This window comes from Orbicella franksi, chromosome 15 (assembly GCF_964199315.1).
Source record: "Orbicella franksi chromosome 15, jaOrbFran1.1, whole genome shotgun sequence".
Classification (NCBI taxonomy): Eukaryota; Metazoa; Cnidaria; class Anthozoa; order Scleractinia; family Merulinidae; genus Orbicella; species Orbicella franksi.
In genome coordinates this window covers 10,066,332-10,081,000 of record NC_138159.1, presented here as the reverse complement: position 1 = coordinate 10,081,000, position 14,669 = coordinate 10,066,332, and the positions used below count along the sequence as shown (strand labels likewise).

At 39.8% G+C, this 14,669-nt stretch overlaps 1 protein-coding gene across 1 annotated transcript in view; it reads left to right on the top strand.

Annotated features, from left to right (window-relative positions):
- Window positions 1-14,669, top strand: part of LOC145470432 (uncharacterized) — a 38,388-nt gene extending 23,719 nt beyond the window's left edge. Inside the window, exons 9-15 of the mRNA XM_081454237.1 lie at window positions 3,110-3,260; window positions 7,685-9,951; window positions 10,419-10,464; window positions 10,632-10,754; window positions 10,947-11,189; window positions 12,177-12,254; window positions 12,509-14,669. Coding sequence (XP_081310363.1) covers window positions 3,110-3,260; window positions 7,685-9,951; window positions 10,419-10,464; window positions 10,632-10,754; window positions 10,947-11,189; window positions 12,177-12,254; window positions 12,509-12,702 — 3,102 coding nt within the window. The 3' untranslated portion in view covers window positions 12,703-14,669. The remainder of the gene's footprint in view (window positions 1-3,109; window positions 3,261-7,684; window positions 9,952-10,418; window positions 10,465-10,631; window positions 10,755-10,946; window positions 11,190-12,176; window positions 12,255-12,508) is intronic.

Sequence of the window (14,669 nt, the reverse complement as noted above, 5' to 3'; positions counted from 1 at the left end):
AATTCCACAATCTTCTTCATTCATTTGAGGTCAGTAATTATCATATACTTGTCATTTGTTCCTCTAATAACCGGGAAAATTGCCAGTTTCACAGGTAAACGGTCTTTCAGCCGTTTACATAGCATGTCGAAAGATGGAATGTCGAGAGATGGTCGAAAGATGTCGCCTATGCACGTAACAGTGAAAGCGGGTGTAAATCCGAAAGAATCCGAAAACGGATTTTGCGTTTCTTTACTAAACAGATCAATCCAAGATCACTTGGATCATGGTGCGTCAAAGGAACCGAAGAATCCACTCTAGAGTGGATTTAAGAATCCAGTCTTGGATTTTCTTAAAGAAACGCACTCCAAATCGAAAGAGAATTAAGTGTTGGTTGGCGGCGTGCAGTTGGGACCTATTTACATATCAGTATTTTGGTAGTAACGCTTCTTGATTGATCACCCAACTTTGCCGGCTATGTAATAAATACTGCGGGATTGGAAGATATAGATTGTCGGTAGTATTTCTACAAATTGCTGGTTGGCTTTAAGCAGAGAATTTTGAAAATAGCGTTTGAAAGTCTGCGGAACAAATTCCAGTGAGTTTTTCAATGGTTCTCACAGACTCAGTTCGCTTGTTTTGGTTCGATAAAATCAACCATCGTTATAATAATAATAGTAATAATAATAATAATAATAATAATAATAATAATAATAATTCTTTTTTTAATAATAATGAGGAGTGTTTATTGTGACAAAAACTAGAGCTAAGCTTTACAAAATGCTATAATATTTACATAATTTGATGTCTGTTAAACCTGTAAAACATGTTTCCGTATCTAATCCTGATATCATGGTTACTACTACTACTACTACTACTCCTACTCCTACTCCTACTCCTACTCCTACTCCTACTCCTACTCCTACTCCTACTCCTACTCCTACTGCTACTGCTACTGCTACTGCTACTGCTACTGCTACTGCTAATCACTTTATTTAAGTGTCGATGTATTTAGCACTAATGTGCTAATTGAGGACACTGTACATTTAAAAGAAACAAATATTTCAAACATAACATAAACTATTAAGAATCCCAACTGGTGGGAGGCTGGCCAGTTGGCTATTTACACAACGCGGCCGAGGAGTTGAACTCGGGGCTACCGAGAACAAATCCAGATAGCGGTAGGGCGAAGGATTTGAACCAGAAACCTCCAGATTTCAAATCCAGCGCCCTAAACCACTCGGCCACGTCGCCTCCGCTAACGCCGCCTCCGTTTACGTCTTTATTGTACCATTGACTGATCATCGCCAGAAAATTGCACAGTATATCTTTCTTTAAATCTGGGGTATTGCTGCAACCGCCGCACTTCTGGAAGGCGTTTCTGCGCACTCTTCGAATATGTATTGCACCATCCTGAAGGAAATGAGAGGAGGTGAGATACTGAACCTTCCTGGGTAGACGTTACAACAGCCGCTGGACCCATTCTCCTCAAACTCGGTCGAAATAAAATGGCGGTGTTTTGGAGCTATTTTCGAGAATTTGTCGGGGCACAGTAAATCGAGGATTTAACCGAATCCAAAACTCAAATAGCGAGTAGATTCGTTTTAGCGAAAAAAAATTGGGGGTTAGGTGCACTTTAAGCTCCATGTTCACACTGCATACATTATTGGCGTCACACATAAGTCAGCAAATTATGAAAAATCAATGACAACGGACAGTGCAACGGCTTCGGGAATATGTCCGCCTTAGTCTTGCCTTTGGACACTCTTGATGAACAAAATAGCCTTCGAAATAACAGTGGCACAGGATATCCGGTGAATAAGTTTAGGCAACAACACAAGTGCGTACATTTTGTTGGTTTGCTCGTGTTTTCTTAGTTTATGAGTAAACCTCTCACGAGTTCGTAGTTCATAGGTCGAGTCGGTGACAATTAATTTCGATCGAAGATAACTACAAATGGAAATTAGACGCTTGTTAAGCACGGGTTAGGTTTTACTGTGGACAAGTCTTCGCTAGTTCAGTTATCAGTTACTGAACGATTCCTTCAGCGAGTTTCGTCTGTCGGATGATTACAAATGGAATTTAGACGCTTGTTGACGATCAGATTACAGTACAGGCTCGATCTTCTGGCAGAAACGGAGAAGGAGAAACAGGTCGAAACAGGGGTGGGAGATATATGACAAAGTCTCAAGAACATATATACATGATATATTGAGTCTGGAAGGGAAGTTGTACTGTAGGGCTTTGAAGTAGGCAAAGAAAAGAATGGATCTCGACTGATGCATGGACTGATAGGATTCAAAGATCAGTGGGTAAGCGGCTAAGTAGGATCAAACCGGCGGGCTTCCGTAAAAAAGGTCGTGTATGCACATAGCCCAGGGAAGGAACATTGAGAGCAATGCATGGAAAGGCAGACATCCCTGCTCTTGAATTTTATTGATATCGCAATTTAATAGCGTACAACGGGACACCCTATGGAAACTTCAGGCGTTATGGCATCCCCTAAAAGATACAACCTTCGCACAGGAATTTCACATGTAGCGTTCTCCATGAACAATATCTAAAACCGTGAAAACTGGTGTCAAGCAAACATGCATGCTGTCACCTCTATTGTTTTAGATTGCCAAATGAAAGAAACAGCAAGTCACCAACGTCCTGGAATTAGACGGAAATTGACAACCGCATTAAAAGAACTGGAATATGCGGACGACATTAATTTGCCTTTTATCCAGCTATAGATCAAATTTAAGGGAGAACTGAAACAGCTAGATGAAATAACAATCCCGGGAACAATGCACGTATTGGTAAACCTAGACAGACATTTACGTCACACGTCATTATAGAGGTTTAAAATGATTCCCTTATTCGATGACCAAAAAAAGGCTTTTCAGCTCAAATGTAGAGAGAGTGCTTCTTTATGGCTCGTCGCAAAGCTGGAAAACAACCCGGGAAATAGCTAAAACGCTGAGGGTTTTTATGACTGCACATTTACTTTCACATCACCAATAGCTGCCATGCGTCTGTAACCATGAAATGACTGTTTTCTGTTGATGGAAAATAAGGTTTTTTATGTTAGTGCCAAAATACTGTTCATTGCTTGTCATTTATATTTCTCCTCTTAATATTGCAGATTGACTTCCAATTACACTGTGATGAGTGGGACAAACTACTCAGCAGCGGGCAATGGGAACCAGAGGTCATACTTGGGAAACTACCCGAGTTTCTTCAGTTTGTTAGGGAAGTTCAAGTCTTTGTTGTTCGTGATCATGAAATGCGAACAAGTAGACTAAAAGGTGAAATAAAATAAGATGTTTCAATTCAGTGATTTCAGCTTTCAATTGAATGCTGGAACGCAGTGTTTAAACTGTATGATGATATGACTAAGATAGCGTAGTGTGTACGCTACGATACGGCGCTCCGATTAGGACAAGCTTTTTGTAAAGGTAAACCCTTGCAGCATCAGTACGCGGAGGAACAAAATGATCTCAGTTAACCGTCTGGTATGGTATCCTTGACCGTGGAGAAACTCCTAATTCTGAGTGGGGTGAAAGCTCAAAGAATTTTTTTGGCTAACCACTTCATCCTGCATTGATTCATACTGGAGAAGGAGCCGATTTTACAGGGTGATTTGAAAAATTGTCAGTTTCTTTCGGATTGTTTATTCCGCTGCTACTTCTTTCAAGCTAAAATCACCGAAGCGCTTTGGGAATAGCCCTCGCTGAATATGCAGTACGTTGCTGATGTCATAACTAATTAGAATTGATTGTAACTTATTATAATTATAACTAATTAGAATTAATTAACTAATAACAAATTGGAATTATAACATCATAACTAATTAGAATTAGTAAATGTAATTAGAATTAACTGAAATAACTGTGGCTTATGGCAATTGGAATATGCAGATATTAGAATTTATGTGTATTTGCTTTCGAGTAAATCGCAAAAACTTTATAATAGTAAATGAACCGACAGATGAACACTATATTTATGAAATTGCGGCAATATAATGCCCAATTGTCTGGAAGCCATGTTTTGACGTCATGGAAGTTCACTTCATTTTCTTTTTCGCGATCCCGAAAGGAGAGTTCTTAGTGCAGAGTGCACTATTGGGATGGTTTGGAGGTTGACGTCGCTAATGCACGCACTATGGCAATAAGGTACTATGGAACTATGACAATAAGGTGTAAACTTTGATGTTGTTTAATTAATTAATTAATTAATTAGGCTTGCAGCAAAGGGGGTAGGATGGGGTAGGTACTTGTGAGCGCTACATAAACTGGGTAGTACATGTAACTACGTTGATTACTTCAAAAAAGCTACATATTTTTTATATATATATTTGTTTTAGAAAGCCACTTGCTCTCCTTGTGCAATCTCGTTCCCAGAGCCCACGTGTCTTTTGGTCAGCGCCAAGACACAGAGCCCTGGAATAATCAATTTCCAGACTTCAAGATTTTAGGAGTTCCGGTTTCACAGCGCATGCGTGCCTTGGTTTGAAACATGGCAATTTCGTTCCCAGAGCCCACTTGTCTTTTGGTTGGCGCTGACCAAAAGACACGTGGGCTCTGGGAACGAGATTGCTCCTTGTGGTACTTTTCTCTTGAGAACAAAACCAATATTTGCTCTAAACACATGCGCTGATTAATAACTGAAGGGTTAGTGTCAACTACATATCAGGTGGAAGATACATTTCATACAAGATCACAGACTAACGTTGAGCGCGTTTCCTTGTGATAGAAACCTAGTGAGTCATACGCATGCGTTCTAGCATCGTTAGCGCGATACAAGAATGCTACTGTGACTGTGTGTCCTTTGGAATTACGCCTAACTACACTAGTACGTTTATTTCATCCTTTAATTGTCTCTATCAAAGAGACCAAAATGTTCATACCCGCAGCCGAAACTCTCCCGAGTAAGTGGCATTAAAACTTGTCAAGTTGTTCAAAAAACCCGGGAAAGTGCTTAAATATTGCTGCTGACTCCGTAGTACCTACTGAAAGCATAAATTTTATCAGTCTCTGAGGGGACTCGTTCACCGATGAAGAATATAATCTCGGTCAAGTAGCGTTGTCTACTTTCAATACTTCTCGTGGAAACGTTTCTCAGTTGTGTTAATCGATATCTGTGTGTATTTTAAATTTAAGCGGTTTTATTGTTAACGTCAAAGGTGGGAACAGAACGTGCTGTTTCGTGACAATTTGATAAAGAAATTAGTTCTTGTTCGTCAGTCAAAGGAAAATTTGCGTGTTAAATAAAGCAAATCGTTCCTCTTCCATTTCTTCATGCGACATTCAACTTTCTTCCATTTATCTCCAGCTGTGAAGAGAATACAAGCACATCTTCCGTATGTTTTCGAGAAAACGAGAGTTTCAGGTTATATACTTTTGCGAGGAAAACAAAAGTATCAAGTTACAAACGTTTGCGTGAAGAGTAAAATTGTCACGTTCGCTAAATGTATTATTTAATTTAAAATGAGCAAAAATTAACGTAAAACACTATAGTAAAATTCAAGAACTGTCTTGACAAACGGTAATTAATTGTAACGTATTCTTGGATTGTGAATGAAAATACACACATCAAACATACACACTGCTAAGATTATGTCTGATCAAAATCCCTAGCTGACTAGCAAGGTCAATACAAACCAGGAGTTAATGGTAGGGGTTATACAGGAACTGTGTTATGAGTACTGTCAGAGCTATACATTACACTCTGCATTATCTTTAGCGCTTTTTCAAAAGTCTTGAAAACGGTTCGATAGATCCTAGTGAGACGTTCAGCACGAATACTTTATAATGCAAATAGTTTTACTCGGAAGTTTCATTAAAACTGATTCAAGTAATAAGTAAGTAATAAAATAAGGGGCGTTTGAACCGAGAAGGAAACTGCGCTTACAAAATCACGGTTTAAAAATTATGCGTAGTTATTCCGGGTTAGTAATTGTGTAGCGCATCCCTCCACGAGGCTAGTTTCCATATGATCGCTACCATTGCCTCAAAAAAGTTCAGCGATTGTTATGATCATATGGTAACCACTCTCCAGCGATCGTCAGTAGTGATTATTGCGTTGAAATGGGAACCAGCAGTCGTTAGGATCACTCAACTTTTTCTGTAGCGATTGCAACGATCGCAGTGATCGTAGCGATCCTGGGTCAACGCAATATATTTTTTTTTGCGCCGCCGCGAGAAAGAAAATCAAGTCGACTTTCCTGATTTCGTATCATAGCTTCCAGACACATTTTTGCTTATTTTGAAGCGAATGTATCAGTATGGTGCACCGGTCGGATTACTATTGTTATGAAAAAAGAATGGCTTGAAATATGTCTGCGATTTACTTCAAATCAAACTTACAGAATTTCTCTATTGATATTCCATTTGCCATTCACCATAGTTTAAAGGCCGCCACACACTAGCCGATTTTTTTGTCGACCGACCAAAAATCTTCACTTGTCGGCTAGAGTGCGGCGAATTCAGAGAAGTCTACGACAAGATCGGGGCTTGTCGGGCGATATCTGACAATGCTAGATCTCAAAACGTCTTGGTGCGGCTAGTGTGCGATGGACCAAGAAAATTTGTCGGGGCGCACGTGTGCCTCAACCAATTAGGAAATGTCATGAGAGTCACGTCAGTGGAATAGGCGCCATCTTGATTTTGGAGGACTCGGCCCCAAGCCTCAACGCGGTTAGTCACGACAAAAAATCGGCTGGTATGAGGCAAGCTGATGGCCGGAAAAATTTTAACCCAATTTGACCCCGACAAAAAATTGGCTAGTGTGCGGCAGCCTTTTAAGATGTTTGTAGCAAATCTGCATCACGCGAAGGAGTCAAGTTTTACCGATTTTGATTCTTTTGATTTTTTATAATAATAGTAGTAATAATAATAATATTAATAATAAAATTTTATTTACAAATCATTGAGTAGTTACAAAACAATAAAATATTGAAAAAATTATGAAGTTGCGAGCTATAATAAGAAGACTGTATTAATTCTTTGTTATAAATGACATAATATGAAAAACAAAATAATGGCTCAGCTTCCAGAAAATGTGCCAAAAAATTAGCCTAATTAAAAAAACTTGCTTTATAAGTAGTCTAAACATGGTATTAAGCATAAATAATGTCAACTTGGCTCAGTATTCCAGGCTTTAGCGAGCGTTCCCCGGAAATAGCGTTCTCAAAGCCTTAGCGAATATTTGCATGTCCTTTTCCAATATCTAAGTCAATGCCCGACAGTTCTAAGTGGACTTTCCTAGAAGCTCGCGAGCCTCTTAAGCAAAGTAATACTAATCTCAGCAGCGCAAAAGACACTTTTGCCCTGATCCATGACATGATAGTCGCATAGCTTTCGCCCTTCGCCCTCATCATAAAGATAATCATAATCATAATCATAATCATAATCATAATAAACTTATTTATCGAGGGTAAGACAGAACAGTAGTCCGTCAATCTCTTCTAGTAACTGGTGTAATTTTGACTTCGATCCGATAAGGGGAAGATTGTTAAAAAGCTGATTTGAAAATGCAATGTATGGTCCAGAAAAAATTGTGTCGAGACATCGTAACCGTCACATTAAAGTGTTATTTATCATAAGCAATTGACGATGGGTGCAATCAGGTATGAAACATATTTTCCGTTTACAGGCTATCGTGTGGTTTCCTAGAACATTGGAAGGTTTTGTTAATTTCATTTTTGTTGCGTTTACAGTTCCTCCAGAGATTCTTGCGCGGGGTCCTCTAGCTTTGGAAGCTTATAATAATGCCCTGGCTGAAGGAAAAACGTGTGTCAAGAGGGTACCATTAATGTTGATTGGACAAGACCGGTCAGGGAAAACCAGCCTAAAGAAGTCATTGAAGGGAACAATCTTCAATCCAGAAGAAGATAGCACTGACGGCATTGATGTGGATCGATATCATTTCAAAGTCACCAGTGACATTTGGATGACAGGAAAGAAGGATGAAGAGTCAACGTCTGCTTCAGAGGCCATTTCTTTTGCGCATAACGCAGCACGGTTGGTTGCTGAAAAATTGATGGAAGTTTACAGCGGGCATGAAAGAAGAGCTGGTGCTGGTTCAGGAGAATTTGAGATAACTGATATGCTGATGGAAACACAACTACACGAGTCATCAACAGGTCCAGAGCCAAGTGAGCAATCATTTAGAGATCCCACACCTACCGACATAATCCACGAGCCTGGTGTACCAGCAGCGGGAGTACCCAATTCAACAGAACAGACTCCAGAAGATGATGCTCTTGTCACAACACAAGTGCAAATGTCACATTTTGAAGAGATTGCTGTTAGAACCGAAACGTTACTTCAAAACGGCTTGGTAGAAAACAGCGATGACATCCATTCAATTATGTGGGATTTTGCAGGACAGTCGGTTTACTATGTGACACACCCACTCTTTCTCACTGCAAGAGCAATCTACTTGCTGGTCTATGACCTCAGCCAAAATCCACATGACATAGCCAAACCTGTCGTAAAGCAAGGAGTCTACAACAAATTTCAAGATAACTTCAATCTAAAAACCAATTTGGATTATTTGGATTTTTGGATGACTTCTGTGGCTTCCTTAGCCAGTCAGGATAAAGATGACGATGAAGACCATAAATCTGAGGTGTTACCAAAGAAGCTTCCAGCAGTTTTCTTAGTGTGCACTCATGCTGATAAACCTTACAGCGGTTGCGATTCATTTGAACTCGCCAAAGAGATATTTGGGACGCTTAAGAATAAGCCATACGGTCCTCAGTTGTCTGACGTATTTGTCGTTGATAACACAAAGTCAGGTAGTGAATTCGAATGTCCAGAAGTCGTACGCTTGCGGGAGGTAGTACTTGATGTTGCCAAGAAGTTACCGCACGTAAATGAAGTTATTCCTATTAAATGGTTAAGATACGAGAAATGTCTTCAAACTCTGAAGAATGAAAGGCACCATTGTATCTCTCTCGCGCAAGCAAAACATCTGGCGTCCAAGGTGTGCATCATTAACAAAGACAGTGAGTTCTTCACATTGTTGAACTTTTTGCATGATCTACGCCTTTTAATTCACTTTGATGACACACTAGAGCTGAATGATGTGGTGGTCTTGGATCCTCAGTGGCTGATTGACGTCTTCAAGAAGGTAATTACAGTCAGGCCCTATCACTGGAAAGAGAAGCCATACGTTGATCTATGGTGTAAACTTGAGAGAGAAGGAATCCTAGAGGAAAAGCTGTTAAAATATGTTTGGAGTTCTCTGATTCCACAGACAGAAACGTACGAATGTCTTATTGCAATAATGGAAAAATTCAGCTTACTCTGCCCCTTGCCCTTGCATATAGATGGTTCGAGCAGCAAGCAGTATCTGGTGCCATCTATGTTGAAGTCACATCCACCAAACGCGATCAGTGATTTGGTTGAATCCGCACAAATTCCATCTCTTTTTCTTAAATTTGAAACTGGCCAAGTTCCTGCAGGCTTCTTTCCCCGGCTTGTTCTGGAGTTCTTTCAATGGTGTCTTGACAGATTTCCGCGGCAAGAACCTCCACAACTCTTCAACGGGTTTGCGAGATTTTACATCCTTCAAGGAGAAGGCCGCTCTGTGGTCCTACTTTGCCACTCTTTGTCGATCGAGCTTCTTATCCTTACCGGTAATGAAACTCTGGACACTTCTGATGGGAACTTGGCTTGTGCTGTTCGTACCCAGCTTGCTTCGATGATTAAATGCATGCAAAACAAGTTCTTTTGGGTGAGGAACGTTGTATGTGAGCTGAATTTCTTATGCCCAGTTTGTTGTCCAGGACGTAAAGTCAGCTACTGCCGAAATCACCACGCAGAAGGCTGCAAGCAAGAAGAATGTCTTCACTTTTTTCGAGATTCTAAACTAGCCACTGGTGATATACAGGTCTTCTGCAGCAGATCCGCCACTGCCCAAGATAACCGAGTTTCGATCGCACACTTTGCGCCTTGGTTTCTATCTGAGCATGACAAGGTGAGCAGGGGTGTTAACGTTGTGCATTAAGTTAAAAGGTTCTAGGGAGTTATACTGGATATACGTATTTTACCGGATTAGGGGACAGAGTGTTTATAGCTACGCAAATACCTTAACGACTTCTCAGAAAAGAGCTATAAACTTAATCCTTTAATTCTCTTCAGCAGAGTCAACGATGCCCATTTAATGTTGAATGTGGCTTTTCAAATGGCATCAAAGAATTTTCAATCAACGTTGAACATCTTTATGATATGATAGGTGACCATAGCAACAACATCCCCCTGAAACCTCCTTCTTAATTTGAATATAAACGGATTATGATCAAAAAAGGAGTTGGATGACCACCATTCTTGATCGCTTTTTATTTCACACTTCGCAAAGGGATAGGATAGGGATCTAGAAAGACATTAAATTTCGAAAGCAAACTTATAAACTAAAGTCATTCTCTCTTTATTTATCAAAAGCAGGAATTGTCTGATGAACATGATGGAAGACTTCTCACTTATGTGCAAGGTCTGCTCCCTTTCTTTCATTCGGTTTACTTCTGTCTGTAATAAAATTAGTTTTCAATTTTTTATATGATATGATCCACCCCTGTATACCATCCCTGCGAACAACATACAGCTTAGACCCTTTTCTAAAAGGTTTTTGCTATGTACATGTGTTTAAATCTAAACTAGATGAGTTGCCAGGAAGATCACCTGCGATGCCTTGTAACGTATTAGGATCCCTTCAGCCGGTTAACCAATTGGAAGCTGGAATAGCCGATGAAAGTGCCGGGGGGCTTCTTCCTTTTTTACATGGTAAGATTCTCTCTTATTTCTTGTTCGTACCTCTCTAGAGATTCCATGTCTTTGGTCTCCTAAAATGTTGTTCATTCCTTTGCCTTATAGAAAAATTTTCTTTAAGCTTAGAGCTACCTTTTTTAAACGTCTCTGTCATTTTCACCAGATGATTCTCTAAATGTTTTCTTTTTGTGCATTTTAAATCTACAGGTCATTGTGACACATCCCTTGCATTACCTCGGGAAGTTCTTACAACTCTTCAATCACAATTGTGCAATCCCGAAGATGTAGTAGATACACTACTACAGAATCTCCAGCTGGAATACACGTCACTGGAACATCCAGAGCCTGAGACCAGGAAGTGGGTCCGTTGCCTGGCAAGGAATGCAAACAATTCAAACAGACTAGATGTGGTGAAACACTTGAGACAGATTACACCTGCAGGAACCACTGGTAGGTGTGACACTGGCATTGTTGGAGATGATGATGATGATGATGATGATGACGATGACGATGGCGATGATGATGATGATGATGATGGTGGTGGTGGTGGTGGTGGTGGTGGTGATGGTGATGGTGATGATGACGACCATTGACAATTGATGGCGATTGACAGTTATTTTGGGTGTTCCTCTCTGATAGGTTTTGTTTTCTAAATGTTTATGTGCATGCTTATGTACTTACGTATGACCTTGGGTTTGAGTTTGGGCTTGGACCTATGTTTATGATTGTGCTTTTATATTTTTGCTCAAAGTGTGAATCATTCTTTGGTGTCGTTTTGCTTTTGTTTCCTGTCTTTTAGGGGAGGGAAAGATAATTTCTTTAACTTTACTGAAATATTGCAATGTGACACGTTTTTTGACATATTAAGTTCATTTATACCGACGTCTTGGAAGTGACGACAGGATAGATCAGAAAATTGCGCCTTGTCTCCGCTTTAGAAGGGATGCATACCGAACATGAAAGGAAAGCAGTCGCTTTCCAACATGGTCCTCGAACAATTAGATGGTTTACAATTTTCAAGGAAGGACAGAGCAATTGTTTGAACAACGTAACGGAAGAAGAAGCCTGATCTTTATTTAACAAGATTTAGAGACCTTGTCATTATATGTAACATGCTAAAGAACAATCTTGACTCAGGATAATAATTACAGAATAAAAACTGAATTGCAAGGAAGGATAGAACAGGAAAGAAAGGAGGAGGGTGGGGGGATGGGAATGGTCCGATGAAGTGGTCGAAATTATTGGGAAGGTTGAATCACGTCACACCGCGCTGCGACGTTATCTGTAAGACCGATTACTAGCAAAAAAACGAATCAACATGTGCGGTTTATATTTTTACTTCGTACTTTTCAAAGCGCTTTCATCGCATTTTCCAAGCCACTCAGTTGTGGTGACGGTACGAATTTGGTAAAATACTTACATTTGATTCTTTTCCAGGTCCATTGTTATCTGAAACTCTTGCTGTTCGAAATATTCCTTTTCAACAGAGAAGAGCGATAACCATTTCTTTGAGTGGTAAGGTTATAAGGATTGCCTTTTTTCAATTTCAAAAGTCTTAATCACGTTCTTTTCACATTGAGAGAATAACTTCGCCATTTGTTTCGACGGCTTAATCATTGAAAGAGAATAAAACTGTCGCTTTAGTGGTGAAACACTTTATTTAGTATTATTGATTTGGCATTTGGGTTAGGGATTCGAAAATTTCAACTCTGAACAGTCTTCCTGAAGTAAATTGGTTGATTTATTCACTTTAATCGTGTTTCGTATAGGCAGAGACGAGTGGAAGCAGGTTGCAGAGAAACTGGGCCTAACTCAAGACGAAATTCATTTCCTTGACATTCGCACACGGAACCCAGCTGATGAGATGCTAGGTTATGTTACAAGTTGCTTTCCCGTAACTGTTGGAGATCTTTATGATTTGTTAATCGCCTGTGAGCTACCTGTAATGGCCGACCTTCTGTAAAAAATTAACTAGTGTTTGGATACAGATTTGTAGGAATCATTTCTTTGAGACTCATGATAGCATATCCACGAAATTGCATTTTCTGTTAAGATGCAGTTTGCTTTGTTTGCGCAGTAGAGGTTTGGTATCCGTCACGAAATTTCCAGTAGTTCTCTCATATGGAGTCAGTTGAATTTCCTGAGATTACCAACGTGACTTTCTTTGGAATTTACTTGGATGAAAAGTTTTCCCTTTGCTACATTTTGCAGGTAAATGAAACCTTTCATTTTATTAATGTAACTGCGAAATGAAAGCACTCGAAGAACTACCAAGCTCGACATGACAGGGAATCGACAGGGTTAGACCGCCTCAAGCACAATTTATGTGAATGCTTTCGAAATGAAATAAAAAGCAAGTTAAAAGGATGCGTTTTCCAATTGTTGCATAACGTGTACGGTGTGGGGGCTTGAAAGTGCTGGTGATCCTACGCCGAAATGTCACAATTGGTGTGATGGAAAAACTCTGCACATATGAGTGAAGTTTTACACATGTTGTTATTAAAACAACAAAAAACAGCAAAAAAAAAAAAGGAAAAAAAGAAAAAAAAGAGCAGAGAGAAAGGCGAAGTGCTCAGTCAATCCGAAGCCTCTTCATCCACATGGTCATTTGTCGGGCATTTGAAAATTTTTTCTGCCCGAAGGTCGGGCATTTATTTTTACAGATCCGCCCGGCCGGGGGATGGGGCAGTGCCAAACTCAATTATATATTTAAGTTTTTGAAATACGTAAATATTTTGTTGCTCATTTCCAAATTTCCCGATATCGCGTATTTAACGTTGGATGCCTACACTTTTCAAGCGAACCCAAGCCCAACTCTCACCCCCAGATGTGCAAAAATTTGCAATGTTACTTCTTTGTGCGCACCAAGGATGGTGGAAAGTAGCCTTGACAGATTTGCAGGGCAAAACCGCTGGTGTAATTATTAGTCAATTAGAGTATTGATTGCACTTGAAAGTGCAATCGCAGAATCCAATCTAATCATTTAATCTAATCCGTTTAATCAGAAATTAAAAAAATGATTGCAGAATAATTACAATGATAACAAAGCTGTCTTATAACTTGTCACTGGTATTCAAGCATAGAAATATGGGCATAAAGTCCCCGACAAAATAGAATGCCAGTTTACATATTGTTAAGTTTTGTTACTTTCCGAGGTGCACTGCTTATAAAAACCTTGACAATTGATACAGTTATTAAGATTCATTTATTTGTGAACAGTTGCTACCATCGTCAATCAGGAACATACGATCAGGAAAATAAAGCTTTGACCTTGTCCCATGCGATGGGTCGGGTAGTTGAAGTCTTCCCGAAGCTCAGCGGAGGACATTTGTACAAATAAGCTAGCCTCACTTTGAAGAATATGACAAATGCCCGGGGGTGGGAGTATGAGGGTCAGAGGGTGGTGTTATGAGACGGAGCCATTAGGTAGCCATGTTTCCGGCCCTAACCTCGACACTGCACATATTACGTATTATACGTGCACAACACTGCTCGTTAGAAATCAGCATTTCCCTACATAAAATATATGCAAGATAAGGCTCTACAAACTACTTTTGATTGGCTAATTATGGTCATGTTAATTTCATCAGCCTCGTGCAGGTGATGAGAAATGTGGCTGTTTTGCAGTTGACTTGAAAATAGGGACCTAAATAGGGACGACGAGCCCAGAGGACGACGACCGGAAGTAAAATTTCCCCTTACCGCGCTACTGCGAATGCTAGACTCGTCGTCCACGTGAAGTTTAGGACGTCAAAACGTCAGGTTTGCCGTCCTGAGCGAACGTGAGTAAGTATTAATCTATTTACGCCGTGTTTCTGAGGCAGAAAATGTAAATTAAACTATTGAAATGAAAGTTGGTTATTTATTTAACCTCTTAGCTTTGTATTAACTAGATTTTACGGCGAGTTTGGTGTAGAAATCGTTGGTGAT